This window comes from Rhinolophus sinicus, chromosome 2, assembly GCF_057876585.1.
Source record: "Rhinolophus sinicus isolate RSI-liver-muscle chromosome 2, RSI-T2T, whole genome shotgun sequence".
NCBI lineage: Eukaryota > Metazoa > Chordata > Mammalia > Chiroptera > Rhinolophidae > Rhinolophus > Rhinolophus sinicus.
In genome coordinates this window covers 14,805,589-14,823,624 of record NC_142502.1, presented here as the reverse complement: position 1 = coordinate 14,823,624, position 18,036 = coordinate 14,805,589, and the positions used below count along the sequence as shown (strand labels likewise).

Here is an 18,036-nt window from a genome sequence, read left to right as displayed (position 1 = left end):
GAAAATGACACGAAAGTGTGCCAAAGTCTGTCTGGGTGTTGTGGCAACTTTTCTCCTGTGATGAGTCAGTCCTCCCTGGTTGATGAAACTCCCAGGGAGGGAATGACAACTGAGTTCCTTTTGAGGACTGTCTTTAGGCTAAAACAGAAGTCTTCTCCTGCTTGGCTGTTTTCACATGTCTACAACTCAAAATAATCAGTGTGTGAAAGCAGATATTTGAGGGTGGCATATTCTGCTATCCTTCACACTATACACAAAAGTTAACTCAAAATGGATTATACATATTCATATATGTGAAATAAAACTATGAAAGATTAGAAGAAAACATACTAAAAAAAAGAAAAGATAGGAGTAAATCTTTGTGAACTTGTTTGGCAAAACCTTCTTAAATACACTAGTAGCACAAATGACAAAAAAAAAGTAGATAAATTGACTTTTCCAAAACTTAGGACATTTGTACTTCAAAAGACACCCTCAAGAAAGTGAAAACACAACTTATAGAAGGAGAGAAAATATTTTCCAATCATATCTCTGGCAAGGGACTGGTATCCAGAATATATAAAGAACTATTACACTCAATAATATACTGATAAATAATCCAATTTAAAAACAAACGTTTCTCCCAAGAGGAATACAGATGGCCAATAAACACATGAAAAGATGCTCCTATCATCAGCCATCAGGCAAATGCAGATCAAAACCACAAAGAGATGCCACTTCACACACACTAGATGGCGATCATCACAGGACAGGAAACAGATGTTAGGGAGCCTGTGGAGAAACCGGAGCCCTCCTGGATGGCTGGGGCAGAGGGTATGGAGATGGACAGTCAGTGTGGGGGACAGAGAGAAGTGAGGGGTACATGTGTGATGGGGAAAGACCCGTGTGTCTGTGACCGTGGAGGTTCGATATGAAAAGGGAGGACATAATGGAGGAGCAGCAGGGAGGGAACGTTGCTAGAGGGCAGTGGGTGGAGACCTGCTCCCTCTGACTTGTCCAGGCCTTGATCACAGAGGTTTGGCAGCTGCCCGGTGGGGCAGGCGGGTCCATCCATGCCCATCGGGACTAGGCTGGGTTTTGCTCCTGACACTTTGCCCAGTGATTCTAAGCAATTATATAATTCTCTCTAAGTCATTTGGAGACTCCACATGTATATCATGTCACCTTTTTAAAGGAGATACTATATTCAACTTTTGCTGTAAATTTTGCAAGAATATTTGAATTTTTTTTCTTGAAATTATTTGGCTAAAACATAAGGAAAAATTCATCAACCTGGAAATTTAAGATTATTGTTCTTACCCACTTTTAATCATTATATATTTGCCTCGATAAAAAACAAATCCAGAAGCAAAAATTATTTGGTTACCTATAAATCATATATTTATGGTAAACTACAATTTCATGGCAATCATTCTGTATATTTGGGATAATTGCAAAGTGAGACTATCTAACCTACACAGTACTGTCAAATGGAATGACCTTTTATAAACACTAAATCCAGCACTTAAAGAATCTCATAAATTACATTCTGTAGGTAATTAATTAAACTTTTGTTCATTTCTGTTTTGGGCCTTGCTCTTCAGAACTTCGTATCCAAATGTGCGTAGTGATCTGAAGTTTGTCCTCGGCCAATTCCACTTCCCTCATCCTTCATATCTCACAGGTCTTAGACACAATTAACCACTTCCGTCTTAACTCTTTCTACTTCCTTGTTTCTTTTTCTGTATTATTTTGAATCTTTTTCTTAACTAGTTGCCTGGGAGATTACCATTAGCCTCTTAACCTTAAATAATCTAGTTCAGATTCATACCAATTTTCTTCCAATATAACTTTGTCACTCTCCCCCTCTTTGTGCTGTTATTATCATACAAATTTTATCTTTATACATTATCAATACTGTCACTTGAGCTGATCATCTTCACATGGAAAATGTGTGGAAGAGGAGTTAGTTCTTAGTGTACTTCGTTCATTCAATGGAGAAAAGGCCCATTGGCTGGAGGCTCAGTGGGACTTGGGTTCTCCAGTCCTCACCCCAGGCTAAGGTCTCCTCAGCAGCCTCTAATTCCCATCTCATTTCTGCCCACAATACCTGCTGCCTTTCCAAGGACCAAGTCAAAGATCCATTGGGGCAACATGTTGGGGATGCCCAGAGTGATCATAGTGATAAACTGAGTGGAGGTGGGGTTACAGCCCGGGAATCAGGGATGGTTTGCCACAGATGGTTGTGGTATAAGTGAGCCCCATACATGAGGAGAACCTTCCCTCAGCTTCCCCAATGTAATTCAATTCATGACAGATGATTGAGCAACAGCATGTATTAGACTCTGTTTACAAAAGTGACAAAGGGACACATTGTATTTCCAATGACCACATGACCGGTGGAGCACACCACTGTACAAGCACCTCTCACCAGGTGTGATATCCTTACTGTGGACCTGGGTGTTGGGACACGGGGTGGGGGAGAGGAGATGATTAATTTAGCCTGTGGACGTGTCATAAATGGGTGAGATTTGAGTAAAAAGATTGCCCCCATCCTGCTGGTAGGCCTTGTCAAATCAGTCGAAGGCCTGAAGAGAACAGTAAGACTGACCACCTACAGAAGAGGGAATTCTCCAGCAGACTGTCTTCACACTTCACGTGCACCGCTGGCTCTCCTGGGCTCCAGGATGCCGGCCTGCACTGCAGGTTTTAGACTTGACAGCCTCCATAATCACGTGAGCCAAATTTATAATCAATCAATCAATCAATCAATCAAATCTATATCTATCTAAGCACCTATGTGTCTATCTACCTACATCATGGTGGTCTGTCTCTCTGGAGAACCCTGAGTCAAACAGGTGGGAAAGGAAGACAACCGGTGGTGATATTTGTGCCCAGTTTTCATGGCCGATAGGCTATAGTTCAGTGATAACAAGATACTTGATGGAGGAATGTTCCAGAACAGAAGCTTAGAGACATGATGGCATGGACCAGCAGATTGGCTAGTGACCTGACCTTAGAGTATTGGAGAAGAAGAGATTTCATGAGGTGACGTGGGACGGAGAGGGAGGCTATGTGGGAAATCCCTGGCAGTCATGAGTTTCAGGCAGGAAAGCCAGTAGGAACACACACACACACACACACACACACACACACACACACACACACACACTTGGCTTAGAGGTTCTAGCTACCTCAGAGCTGCTAAGCCCTCTTCTCTGACTTGGTTACCTGGAAGCTCCTGCATCACAGTGCTGGGCAGGACATATAACAGGGAGTTTGCACACCTCCCATTCCAGGCCTGGGCTGCCATGCTGATGAGGTAGAGGAGGGAGAAGCTGACGAAGGCTGGAGCACAGAAGGGTGAGACGGGAACAAGGGGAAGGACCGGCCTATGACGAAACATCAGGGTCCGTATTGCATTTGTTGAGCTATTTTACTTCTAACACGAAATTCTGAAAATTATGTTTTCTTAAATTCTTTTAATAACTATAAAAACTTTTGAAAAATTTGTAAACTGATACAGAAGTTGTGACTACTGTACAGAGTACTTCTTTTCCTGAACCTTATGACAGTGCTGTCACACTCATATCCCCCATTTGTTGTGATGTCCTCTGATGCCATGTACTTTAGCATGTATCTCCCACAAACTGAACACTCCCAAATCACCAGAATGTAATCCCAAAGATAGATTTCACATCACTTGACTGCTGTGTAATCCTCAGACCCCATTCAAGTTTCAACAGTTGTTCTGATAATGTCCTTTAGGGTCAAAGAGCTGATGGATTTAGGTATTTTTCATTTCCTTGATGTGCTGAAGATGTGGGTTATGGTTTTTATTAGCCCTTTTTAGTGATCTGTTTAATTTTTAAATGTATGTGAATTTAGATTATGTGGACACTATAATTGTATATTAACCAGTAGTCCTAAAAATATATATGGGAAAGGTTTAAAAGTTTTTTGTTGGGCATTTTGGTTGTTTCTTTTTAAATAGTTGGGATTACTTTGCCTGAAGTAGGGAGAAACAGAAATCTTTTAACAACACTGAAAAGATATTGTTCTTCAGTAAGATATCTTATTGTTCATTTTTTTGCTGTGACACTAACTAAAACAAACACCCCAATATCTACATGTTTTTGACCCATGCTTACCAGCCTGGGACCAACACTGGCACTTCTGTAGGCTAAACCCTCATCCCCTGTCGGGATGAGGTGAGATAGACATGATTCAATTCTCACTGCTACTAACAATGTCAGGACTCCTGTTTTTCATCTCCTGGGCACCACTTCTTACAGAGATACTGACATTTTGTCAGTGTGATGGGCGTATCAGGGCATCCCATTGTTCTTTTGCTTTATCTTGATGACGTGGGACACATTCAGTCTTTCCACAAGTGTGTTCACCATCGGTGAAGAGCATAAAGTATTTGCCTAACTTGAGGAGTATTAGACTTATCCTTATTTATTTGTAGGAGTTCATTATACTATATTCCGAATACTGACCCTTTGTCCATGGGGAAATAAAACAACTTTGAGAAGTAGAGATGATTCTGTGGTGAAGATTTTCTTCTCACTGAAAAGGGGAGTGTGTGGGGGAGGGCTTCACGGGAAAGTCACTGCTGGGGTGGGGGAATGGGGCGAAATCAGAAAAATTGTCATTGCTTAAGTCCCAGGGTATTTGTTTGCATCCAGAGTATCAGAATAATGTTTGAGACTGACACAGGATACCTATAAAGTTAAGAGTGATCCTTAAAATCTGTTTCCACAAGAAACCTAGCAGAATCACTGGTAATATTTACCCCATACCATGGAGGAATAGTGAAATGCCCTGAATTGTTTACTGCATTATAAAACAAAACTCCAAAGTAATTAAAGTTTTTCGAATATAAAGGTATTTACTTACACATCTTTATAGCGAAATAAGTCACTAAAGGAAACAATCATAAATATAATGTTCCTGTGTTTGACTACAATAAGATTGTTCTAGGACACAGACAGATCTCCTGAGTTTCTATAACCTCACATGATATTTTTTGGCGATATCATTTGTAAGAACCAGTCAGGAAGCAGAGATGCATCTGATTCTCCAGAAAGGAGAAGACAGAAAATGTCGTTTTTGTTGAGATTTCTTATTCAAGCAATTACAGTTTAAATGTAACAATTTCATCCCTTAGTACCAACAAAATGTGACTTAATGTGTTTTTTTTAAAAAAAAGCACTGAATAGGATAATCAGCAAATGCAATAAAAGACATGAAATGTTGCATCTGCTCTATCACCGTGGTCTGAAAATGAACAGCAGGTCATCCAAAGGCCTCCAACCAAAAGTGGAATCGCTGAGATAGACCCACTATCCTGGGCTTCCTGGTAGCATCGTCAGCCTGCAGAAAAGAACAAGTGATGGTACTAGTGGCTGAGGATATCCAGGGTCGGTTCTCCTGGGGCTACCGCACCCCAATCACTCCCCATCTTGAGCCCTCCACTCACAAAGTCATGTATTACCCTGCACCTGCCACCCCTGCCCTGGGACCAGCAGCCTGTAGCAACCTTTACCTCCCTTTGCGCATAGAGAGTCAGCTCCAGTCCCTGCTATAGAGCTTTTGGGCTCTGGACTAAAGCGAGTAATGAATCATCTGCTCCCCTCACTCAGGTCCTGAGCCACTGAGGGGCCCCTGCCTTGAGCAGAGGTGACTGAGAGAAATACGTCACTAACATAAATCACTGATTCTGCCTGTGATGGGAGAGCCTAAGACCTGGTGGGAAGTTTGATGGAGAGGAGGCCCTGTATCCTGACACCTCTAGCCTGGGGAGGGTAACAGACAAGCATCCTTCTTTTCCCTTGCCTACCAGCCTCTTAGCTAAAGTACACAGAGCTCTCAGTATGACAGTCCCAGCCCTGCCCCATCCACCCAGGTCAGGGTCAGCTGTGAGAAACAGCAGCTCAGCCCCACCTATCTCCTCAGTCACCTCTGCTCAAGGCAGGGGCCCTCAGGGGCTCAGGATCTGAGTCTGCAGGAGGCTGGCTGTCAGGTGATTGCGCAGGGCTCAGCCAGGAATCCCAGGTGTGCACGGAGAATTGCCTTCCTTCTAACCTCATCCTGCACTTTCCCTACTGTTTGCCTTCTTCCTTATCTGCTGTCCCCGAAGCCACTTTTTGTGGGGACACAGCCCTGAACTCTACCCGTCTTAGTTGGATCTGAAAGGCCTTCCCTTCCTTTTCCTGGGATGAGACCCTGGTCCCTCTCCTCTTAGACCCCTGGATGAGCCCCCTTACCTTGGACACATCACATGGAGCCACCATGCTGCTCTCACCCGAATGTGAGTGCTGCCCACGCCATGTGTCCCTGCTGTCCCCACACCACCCACACTGAACCCAAACAGACTCTCCCAGAGAATCTGATTCAGGACTGAAATTCCTGAATCTCTTTATCATCAACAAGCTCCTCCCTTTCCCACTGGCACTAACAGTGAGGAAATAACACAACTCAGGGCTGAGCTGTCCCAATAATTGCTATCGGCGATATGAGGTCTCATTCCCCTGTCTCATTTCCATGATGAGAGGTTCAGTGAGGGGGAAGAGGTCGGGCTGGGAATTCACCCTTCCCCATCCTCACTCTAGGCCCTCTGCCCCTCATTCCCACTCATTTGTGCCCTCAGTATCTGTTACTGTAAAAGGCTCACCTAGGATGCCAATTTTGATTGAGCAGGTGAGGATCAGAGGGACGATCCAGGCCATGGGCGTGATGGTCGTAGCCTTGGATGGCGCTGTGACTTGGGCTGTGGTAAATGGGGCTGTGGCTGAGGAAGTGGTTGGTGGGGCTGCATTGGAAACACCAAGGGTGACAGCCTTGTCCAGACACTAAATATAAGGAGATGCTTCCTCAATCCTGTGGCCCCACATAATCATAAAATGCAGACAGTTTCTACCCCTCTACTTGTGGCAGCCACTGGGGCACATCTTGGGGTTGGAACAAAGAAAGGAGACAGCCTGTCTCCTTGGGGCTAATACAACTAATAAGGGAAGCAAGGATTACAGTACATCCAGTCACCACTGCTGCTGTGACAGAAGAGGCAAAATGGATGGACAGCCAACAGAGAGACCCCTGGATTTAAATAATAACAACAAAGATAAAGCACAAGGATGAATGACTAGGAGGTAAAGCAGCCTCCCAACAAGAAGACTGGATCCTTTGTCCAGTTTCCAGAACTGAGCCACTCATTGGATCTGGAGCCCCTCACTAGAAGGAGATGCCAGGTTGCAATGAGGAAGGACCCTTCAATGTGACAGCAAGTGCTGTGATTCCTTCTGGCCTTCCCTAAACCTCTGTAAAGATGCAGGGATGCGATCCCTTTCCTATCAGTATTTAATTGCCAGGCTGGTCCAAAGACCTTCTATAAATGGGTATATATTAAATACTCCAGACTTTACAGACCAAAGATCTCTGTTGTAATGACTCAACCCTGCTGTTGAAGTCATAGACAATACTGTGGCTGGACTTTGTTCTTGGGCCATAAGACCCAGCAGCCCTATGGTACTAGAGGTAGCTGTAGTAGGACAAGGTTGCTATGGGGACTTGATGGCATTCCTACTGGAGAATCACAGCACAGACCCCTAGAGTTGGGAAGCAAGGCCATGCCACTTCCAGCAGGGACATCCACACATTTATAGAGGCTCCTGGTAAAGTACTGGGCCTAGTAGAGATGAGGCCTCTGGTTATGAGAAACCAGAGGTCCCCATCATGAGTGTAATTAGGACAGAAAGGCCCAGTGACCATAAGATAGAAGTGATTCTTTGGCCACTGAAATGAGCAGGGTCACGGGAAGAAATAAGATGCAGAAGCAGGTGGCCCTGATCTTGACACCAGAAATGTTGCACCAGCACGACCCTCAGGTCACACCTATGGCTTCATGCAGTGTCTCAAAGGCCAACTTGTGCCAAGGAATCCAGCCTATGGAAAGGATGGTGCAGTGGCCCATACCTGTGACATTCACTCCACCTAGAAGCCATGGGAAGGATAGGATGTGTTTCTGGTTCTTCAACAAACAGAGGAGGCTCCTTGGGAGCTGATTTCCTAGGGGTCAGGGGCTCCTATATCTGGAACACCCTATATGCCCTAAATCTAGGGTCTGCAGTCTAGGAAAGTGTACAAATCTGGTTTCCCTATTCGTTCGTGTGTTGTCTTTGCCTCTTTCGTATTGGAAGGTGAAGGTGTGCAGTGCATACAGAGGCAGATGCTGAGTGGACTGCAAAGATGACAGCATTCACTATCCGCCCTTTGTAGAAAAGGTTCACAGCCTCCTGCCTAAATCTATGACCTTTATGTGCTGCTGCCTCCTCAGTGAGTAGAAAAGGTGGGTTTGGGCCAAAGGGTAGAGTGAGAGTGCCCTTCCTTACCATCATTCCCAGGCTCATAATTTGAAAAAAAGTGCTTCCTGTCCCTCCCACTCTAGGTTCCCTGCGCCAGGTGCAGAGGCTTTTTCTGGGGTGTGTCAGGCAAGAGGGATAAGGTGCCACTTGGTGGAGGAAGTGATTAGGTCTTTTCAAAGATGGAAAACTTTTGGAGGCACTGGCATATTTGAACTGCAAAGAAATGGGTAATAAAACATGGTGAGCTGGAGTGGGGAGTCTTGAGTCTTGAACGCAAGTGAGATGTGTCTGGTGAAGTGAGCGCCAGGGGCTGCAGGTCAGGTGATCTGCTGGCAGAGCATGCTGGGAAGTTCGAGGATGGAGGGCAGTGGAGATGATGGAGCTTTTAAGTGGGAAAGCACGAGATCAGACAATTAAGATCACAAACTCACCCTAGAAAAAGTGCTACATAGCTCATTGCTGAATATCACTACTGTCACCTTCCAAGTACTCCCCTTGGGAAGCTATGCACCAACGCCAGCGCCTAGTCCACCCTTCAAAGCAATTTTGGGTCTTTCTGGAATTGCCATCAGAGCTGTCGTATCACCCTTGATGTCCTGAATGTCATCAAAATGTCTTCCTTTCAATATTTCCTTTATCTTCAGGTAAAGAAAGAAGTCATTGGGGGCCCGATATGGTGAGTAGGGAGGGTGTGCCAATACAGTTATTTGTTTACTGGCTAAAAACTCCCTCACAGACAGTGCCGTGTGAGCTGGTGCATTGTCGTGATGCAAGAGCCATCAATTGTTGGCGAAAAGTTTAGGTCAACTAACTTTTTCTTGCAGCCTTTTCAGCACTTCCACATAGTAAACTTGGTTAACTGCTTATCTAGTTGGTACAAATTCATAATGAATAATCCCTCTAATAACAAAAAAGGTTAGCAACAGCGGTACAAGTTCGCTAACTTGTCAGACCTCATGTTTGAGCAGTGTAGGGCGAAGGGATTGTTTGTAGGTGACTGTGGGTTGAGACCCTGCAGGACCACCCCCTGTCCTGACTTCTCCGATGCCAGACGCTTTCCAGAAGCGGCTTCATGCTTAGGTGGTGGCAGGGGAGTGGGCTGAGGAGGTGATCAGGTGCTGTTTCCGCGGTTGAGGTCTTACCGCAGATAACAGAAGTCAAAGGGGACGTATTGCGGGGCGTGGCCGCCCCCTGCCGCCCAATAGCCTGCATCTGTCGGGCAAGCTCCCCACCAGGCGGCGGGTCGCTTGCGTAAGCGAATTTTCCCGTGATTTTTATCTTGATCTGTCGTCCTCCGCCGGCCATTCGCCGGCAATGCTTTCCCGTTCAAGTCACCTCCTGTAGTTGTCTCTCCTCGCGCCAGCAGAGCGACAACCAGCCCGAGAGAAACGGCGGTAGGAGGAAACTCTTTCCTGGATCTCTCTGCAGACACGCCTCTCCGCCTCTTTAGATTCGCCTTCTTGACTGCTTGTCGCCATGGTGCGATCTGCGGGCTCCAAGTCTTGTCTTGTTTTCCTGGTCCTACTGCTGCGCGAGTGTCCCTGGGCAGCGGAGCGTCCCTTGGCGGCCAGCAGGGGTGAGTTAGGGATGGAACCTATGGGCGTGTGAAGGGGAGAAGGTACGGGCTGTGGGGGTGTGGGGGAGGGGCTGAGGGGGGAGGCAGGGGCGGGGCGGGCTGGGGAGCATTGAGACCCCGGACGGAGACCCCGAGCCCATTGGGATTTGTCAACCTTCACTCCAGGTGGCGTCGCCTTCCTCTCTACCGGCTAGTTTCTGCCTGGGAGGCATCCGGGGCTGTTTGTCGCCTTCCAGGCAACGAAAGGATTAAAACTGAGGCGACTTGGGCGAAAACCTAATTCTGGGCCAAAGTGCGGGGTGGGGGGGCGGGAGGGTAGGGAAGGAGAAAGAGAAGGTGCCGCGGTAAATTCTTGTGCAGCAACCCCTTCCCTCCCTACCCCCAACTCCAGGCGTCAGTCTCCAGCCCGCTTCTGGGGAACTGGGAGCCAGAGTCTCGCCTCAGGTCCCCAGGCGTCTCAAAGGGCCCTTCCCCCAGGGTGGCTACCGCAGGAAAACCACATGTGCACACTCGACTTCCCCACGCAAGCCACCCCACTGCTCTCAACCCTTGAACGTTCCAGCAGCTCTGCCAGCAGATCACCTAACCGGCAGCCCCAGGCATTCACTTCCCCTGCCACTTCCCCTCACCAATCACTCCTCCCCACCCCAGTCCATACTGGCTTTATTCCCAATTCTTTGGGAGTCCCAAGAACTCCAGGGCCTCCAAGACGTTCCCATCTCTGAAGTGACCCTAACCACTTCCTCCACCAAGTGGCCCCTCATCCCCCTTTCCTGAGGACTCACCTCAGTAAAAGCCTCTGCACCTGGCCCAGGGAACCTAGAGTAGGAGGGACAGGAAGCACACTTTCCCACAGTGTGGCCTTGGGCATCACGGTAAGGAAAGGCATCTCACTCCACCCTTAGGTCCCAAGCCCATATTTTCTACCTGCTGAGGAAGCAGCAGCATGTGAGGCTCATTCATTACACAGCAGCAAAGCACAGGCAGATAGTGAATATTGTGATCTTTCCAGGCCAGTTAGTGCCTGTCTCTGTGTGTGCTACACACCTCACCTCTGTGGGGCAGAAGCAGCCAGACAACATGCAAAAGAATTGGGGTCCAGAATTATACTTTCCTATACTGCTGACCCCATGTTTAGGGTATATAGGGTGTCCCAGATATGGGTGCCCCTGTCCCTTAGGGAATTATCTCTCAGGGAGCCTCCTCTGTGTGTCAAAAGCCATAAACCTGCCCTGTCCTGCCTGTGGCTTCTGGGTGGAGTGACTGTGAGAGGGTGTGGGCCCCACTCAGTTGGGCCACTGCCCCCCTCTCCTTTCTGTAGACTGGATTCCTTGGTCCAAGGGGGCCTTTGACACAGCATGAAGCCATAGGTGTGACCTGAGTGTCATGCAGGTGCAACATATTTGGTGTTAAGATCAGGGCCAGCTGCTTCTGCATCTCATTTGTTCCCCGTGACCGTGGTCATTTCCATGACTGAAAAATCACTTCTTTCTTCAGACCCATAGAAATATAAGACTCTCTGAATTGAGGGAAGTAGGCAGCTTTTATACCTTTTAGACAAAGAAACAAATTTTTGAAAAATTGAAACAGGAGTTTCGCTTTGGAATAGTAAATTAGTTAAGAAATAAGAAGGTTTCAGGGTTGGATCGGTGGCTCAGGCCGTTAGAGCTCCATGCTCCTAACTCTGAAGGCTGCCAGTTCGATTCCCACACGGGCAAAGGATGGTGGGCTGTGCCCCCAGCAACTAGAAATGGCAACTGGACCTGGAGCTGAGCTGTGCCCTTCACAACTAATATTGAAAGGACTACAACTTACTTGGAAAAAAGGCCTGGAAGTATACAGTTACCCAATAAAGTCCTGTTCCCCTTTCCCAATAAAGAAAAAATCTTAAAAAAAAAAAAAGGAAATAAGAAGGTTTATTTATACAGGCTTCTCACTTCCCAATTTGTGTTGCTAAAGATGTCTGTCTACCTCCTGGACAGGGAGGGTATCTTTCACATGGGAAGTTTCTTTCCTGTTTTCAGGGGGACAAAGGCAGGTCACAGTGTACTGCCGTTTCTTAAGTAACTTTAACTAGAAATATTTGATACGCCGAAGTGGCACGTTTTGGGGGGGGGGCTGACTTGAACCCCATCATCATCATGCATTCTTTATAAGTTTGATAAACAGAGGGTCCTCCAGGCCTTCCCATGGAGCATAGTTTGTGAACCGTTTCTGTTTTTTCGTCCTAGCTTTTCATACTATATCCATTCTGACATATGTGTTTCTTGGAGCCTTTTAATCCCTCCCTGTACTGTCTGCCTAGGAAGTTCCTGCTATTTTATGCCATACAGTGTAGCCATTCCTTTTCCCAAAGTCCCAAAACCCATCCTGATAGCAGGTTAGCACCATCTCCCAGGGGCCGTGCTAAATTCCGTGACACATGTCAACTCTTCCTTCTCCAATGGTGGGTCCTGTCCTCACCCTGCACCCACTGTCATCCAGCTTCTTCAAGAGTAGCCCCCTGACAATCTACCTTCTCCCTGCAGGGTACAGGCTAGTTTGTGACAATCCTCTGCCACCTAGACTATTTTTTCCCCCTATCCAGCCTGGCCTGTCCCTGCAATGGTTATGGGCTGACTGATGGTGGGTATTGGCCTGGTGGGCAGAAGGGACATATCTGGGAATGTGTGGCTTCTTACCAAGCAGAGGCCTCCTGGAACTCCTCAAGCAAGGGAGGGGTGCTGGCCTTCAACTGGTGAAGGGAGGCGCCATGCAGGGTCAATCCTTGCTCTGCCAGTCCAGCCATCAGTTGGGATTCTCTTGCCATCACAGAGATGGGGGAGAGATGCTTATGGGTCCTTTTTTTCCAACCCCAACCATCACCTGTGTTTTTCCTTCACAGATGCTCCCTCTCTTTGCTACAACTTCACCATCACTCCTAATAGACAACCATGGTGTGAGGTTCAAGGCCAGGTCAATGGAAACACATTTCTTATTTATACCTGTAGTAGCAAGATGGCTGAACCCATCGGTCCTCTGGGGATGAAGGTGAATGCCACAGGTGCCTGGAAAACACAGACAGAAACTCTGAAAGACCTGACGGAAGAGCTCAAAAAGGCACTGCCTGACATTAAACCAGAGATTATTACAACCATAGGTAAGTTTGAAAGGCTCAGGGCAGAAGTAGAACAGATGGAGGGTTAGGGAGCTTTGTGTTTATGTAAATATTAGATGTTGCTGCCACCCAAGAGGGCCATGACACAGAGGAGAGGGGAGGACCAAGAATTTGGAGCACAGCAGAGGGCTGGATACCAGGTGGGGTCAAAGGATCTGTGAAGAGCAGAGGCTGATGTCTTTTTCATGGTGGGCTGCAGATTTTTTCTCCCTGCAGGGCAGGTTCATGTGTCCGTGGGAAGCCAATGGATCCATCAGTGGGTCCTGGGAGTTTGGTTTCGATGGACAGAGATTCCTCCTCTTTGACTTGGAGAACAGAAAGTATACAGTCGATCATCCTGGAGGCGAACGGATGAAAGAGAAGTGGGAGCATGACAAGGATTTGACCATGACCTCCACCAGTATCCCAGTGAGCGTCTGCAAGGAATGGCGTGATGAATTCTTGGTATACTGAAAGGAAGAGCTGCCAACAACAGGTTAGCGAGAGGAGAGGGATGACATGGTAGTTCTCTTTTGATGAGATTGACTTACCAAGTGTGTGTGTGTGTGTGTGTGTGTGTGTGTGTGTGTGTGTGTTTGAGAGTGATCCATCCACTGTGGATTCTTCTTGGGCAAATAATGGCCATGACTATGTCCTACCATCCTTCCTTTTCCTTCTCACCTCCTGACATCTCTTCCTCACTGTACATGACTTTGGACCACTCACTGTGGATTTCTTACTGACCCCAAATATGAGGGCATCATTCTGTGTCCAAACCGTTTCTTTGTACTGTTTCTCTTCTTAGCATCACGTTTCTTTCCCATCTCACCTGGTCTATTTCTATAAATCCTTCCATACCACCTCAATTGTCAGCTCCTGAGAGGACTTCTCTACCCCCTTCCCTCCTCGTGTGTCACCTCTGTCACAGCACAGTGACTGCTCATATTCTAACTTCCCTCATTGGCTGTACGAGCCCCAGGAACACAGGCCCATCTCCTCTTTTCCTTCCAAACCTAGAATCTATCATAGTGGCTGCCACACATAGAGGGGTAGAAAATGTCTGCGTGGTAGGATTACCTGGGGCAGCAGGTGCTGAGGAGGTTTGGACAAGAGCTTTCACTCTTGTGTTTCATTCCATTGCAGCCCCACCAACTGTGGTCCCAGCCACAACCCAATCCAAAGCCACAACCACCAGCTGTATCTTCTCTGTTGTCTTCCTCCCCTGCTTGATCACAATTGGCATCCTGTTTCATTTACAATTACCAGGTACTGAGGGCAGAATTGAGTGGGAATGAGGGGCAGATGGCCTGGAGTGAGGATGGGGAGGGCTGAATTCCCAGCCCGACCCCTGTTGCCTCACTGAACCTTGTCATCATGGTAATGAGACCAGGAGAGTAAGACCTCATATGGCCTGATGGCAATCACTGGGACAGCCTAGCCCCGAGTTCTGATATCTCCTTATTGTTAGTGCCAGTGGAAAGGGAGGGTCCCAAAGCAAGGTTTAAGGCCTGTTGATGATAAAGGGTTATAGATTTTAGTCCTGATGCAGAGTTTCTGTTTGGGAGAGTTTGTTTGAGCCTATAAGGGTGTGTGGGGACAGCAGGAACATATACCATGTACAGTCCTCACATTCAGCTGTGAGCAGCATGGTGGCTCCATGTGATGTGTCCAAGGTAAGGGGGCTCATCCAGGGGGCTAAGAGGAGAGGGGCCAGTGTCTAATCCCAGGAAAAGGGCTGGAAGGCCTTGCAGACCCTACTGAAAAGCCTGGAGTTCAGGACTGCATTACCACAGAAAGTGGCTTCAGGATGGCCAATTAGGCAGAGAGTGAACAGTAAGACTGTGCAAGATGTGGTTAGAAGAAGGCAGTTCTCCGTGCACACCTAGGATTCCTGGCTGAGCCCTGGTGTGATCACCGGGCATCCAGCCTCCTGCAGACTCCAGATCCTGAGCCACGGGGGTCCCCTGCCTTGAGCAGAGGTGACTGGGAAAATAGTGGGGCTGTGTCATGTCCAGTGCACACGGGCAGTGAGGGAACGAGAAGGGGCGGCGTTGGGTTTAACAAAGAAACAAGAAGTCAAATAAAGTTAATGCACAGAGGGCCAAGGGTTTCACAGTCTCAAAGGATCGGGCCGTCTTGTGGCTTTTATTGATAATCATACAAGGAAGTAACATTGTCTTTTCCACAGTCTGTGAGTCTCATACATCATATCAGAAAACTGACTCAAATCAATCACCCTTGCCTGCAAACAGCCGGAATAGAAAGTCCTATGATGTCTTAACAATTATGCTATGTGCCTCCCCAGGGACAAATCCTTCATGCTAAAACTTATTGTTAAGAATGGAAGGAGAACTGATGTTATTACATCATTGGCTCACTTCCCAAGCAGGTTGTGGGAAGGAATCTAGCCACAGAGGCAGAAGCTCTCCTTAGCCGGGGGAAGGTGGGGGGCTGTGCCCACCTCTATCAACCCCGTGAGTTCTCCTGGTGGTCCCCACACGGTTCTGCCTGGCTTAGGTTGTTTCTCCCATGAGAAATCTTACCCATCATTGGCTGACCAACCATCTTTTGGGGGCCAAACAGAGAGGCATGAAGTGTAAGCATAAAGGTAAAGCAAGGTCCCTGAAAGGGACAATCTCACAGACTCTTCTTTCTTTTAGGGAAAGGCATAAGGGGACAGACGACTAGGCTATTGCGTGATAACAGGGCTGAGCTGCTGTTGCCCACTTCTGAGCTGGACGAGGAATGGATGTGGCAGAGCACACAGTCATTCTCAGAGCTCGTGTGCTGTTACCAGGGTGAGGAGAACATGAGAGAGGAGGGGAAAGAAGGATCTTTGCCTGCACCCTCCCCAATGCTAGGGGAACTAGGATCCACGCCCCTCTCTTTGGACAGGGCTCCCCAGGGGTGCTTTAGAATCAGGACTTCAGTAGAGGGAGTAGTCCAGTGCACTTGCACCTTGACTCCTGAGCCCCGTCAGTCTGTAGCAGGGCCTGGGCCTGACTCTGTCATGTGATAATGAAGGGAGGACATTGGTATATGCTGCAGGGCCCATGGTGGGGTAAGGACTGAGGGGAAATAGAGGACTCTCAGTCAGGTGGGGCGCTGAGATGGGAAGTGATTGGCGTCAGGAGCCCCTGGGGAACTAACCCAGGATTTCATTGGCCACTAGGACAAATACCTGTCTCTTTTTTGATGGCAGATGCTGCTGCTCAAGCTCCTGAGAGTGTGGTCTAGTTCAGCAGCTGTCCCTTTGGGTTGGCTGCCTTTCCATGTATAGATGATCATCTGTTGACTCTCAGGAGCTGCAATCATCCAGCAAATGGAGAGCCCTCCGGAAGGTCATGATGACAATGATGCAGTAGATGCAAATTTCATGTCCTCTTTCCATTTGGTGATAAGTCACGTCTGTACTTTCTTTTCTTTTTTTAAAGATTTTATTGGGGAAGGGGAACAGGACTTTATTGGAGAACACTGTGTATTTCCAGGACTTTTTCCAAATCAAGTTGTTGTCCTTTCAGTCTTAGTTGTAGAGGATGGAGCTCAGCTCCAGGTCCAGTTGCCATTGCTAGTTGCCGGGGGCACAGCCCACCATCCCTTGCGGGAGTCAAACCAGCAACCTTGTGGTTGAACAGGGCACACTCCAACCAACTGAGCCATCCTGGAGCTCAGCGGCAGCTCAGCTCAAGGTGCCGTGTTCAATCTTAGTTGCAGGGGACGCAGCCCACTGTCCCTGAGGGACTCGAGGAGTTGAACTGGCTAACTTGTGGTTGAGAGCCCACTGGCTCATGTAGGAATTGAACTGGCAGCCTTTGGTGTTAGAAGTACGGAGCTCCAACTGCTTGAGCCACCAGGCCGGCCCCACGTCTGCACTTGAATTAATTTGGTTCCTTTTTATCTTGGTGTTAATTGTTAGAATTTCTGCACTTAGCTTTTTAACTACTTGAGCAAGACACTTTAGCAGAGAGAACATTTTTGTATCTTCTCCTTTGGTTGTGGAAAATGAGATACAAGTCTGCACTAGGACCTTGTTTTTGCAAATAATATTGATAATAAAACACCATAAGAGACTGCAGAACCTCAGGGATTCCTCCTGTGTCCTGGTTGAAACTCACTGTCTTTTAAAAAGACAAAACGTTATATTTTATTGTTTCTTTGAGAAATTTTCCACTATGTAATGCTATTTAATCTACATATCTATAGTGTAAAAACAATTATTTACAAATTTTGTTTTATAATGCACAGAATTTTTGGTGATCATTACTCTTTCACATCATGAAGTAAATAAAACCAGGGATTCTGCTAGATTGCTATAGAAACAGAATTTAAGGACTACTCTTAACCAGTAAGAAGTCCATCTCAGTTTTATCCTGATAACTGGATTAAAAAAATAATATGGATCTTAAATAATGACGATTTTTCTGATTTTGCCCAGCGCCTTCTATCCCAGCAGTGACTTTCCTGTGATCCCTTCCCACTGACTCACCTCCTTCAGTGAGAAGTAACAAACATTTCTTCTTCTCAATGTCATTTAATCCTTTTATGACAAAGGACTAGTATCTAGAATATGTAAAGAGCTCCTATGAATAAATTAGAACCTGACAAATTCTTCTGAGATACAGAACAAAGGATGTGAGGCGTTCATGGGTGGAAATTACACTACTGAAGAGATTAAAATCTTACAAATAATCAAGATAATACAAATGAAAAGTACAAGAGACACCGCTACACACCCATGAAATTGTCTAATCATTTAAAATATATCAACCTTAACCACTGGAGAGGAAATGAAATAGCGGGAATTCTCTCGCATGGTTGGTATGCGTATGAATGGAATCAGCGCTGTGAAACATAATTTAACAATATCTAGTATTGTTGACAATATGCTCATCTTACACCATGGCAATCTGAGCATTAGTTTCAGTTTCACAAACATGGACCTAATAGCATGTAGAGATATAGTTTTTCAGTGTACCATT

The 18,036-nt window shown here is 46.8% G+C and overlaps 2 protein-coding genes across 2 annotated transcripts in view; one reads left to right on the top strand and one right to left on the bottom strand.

Moving 5' to 3' along the window:
- Positions 1-18,036, bottom strand: part of LOC109455392 (UL16-binding protein 3-like) — a 77,835-nt gene that overhangs the window by 23,739 nt on the left and 36,060 nt on the right. The window lies entirely within an intron of this gene.
- Positions 9,550-18,036, top strand: part of LOC109439616 (UL16-binding protein 1-like) — a 57,423-nt gene continuing 48,936 nt past the window's right edge. Inside the window, exon 1 of the mRNA XM_088795397.1 lies at positions 9,550-9,921. Coding sequence (XP_088651523.1) covers positions 9,822-9,921 — 100 coding nt within the window. The 5' untranslated portion in view covers positions 9,550-9,821. The remainder of the gene's footprint in view (positions 9,922-18,036) is intronic.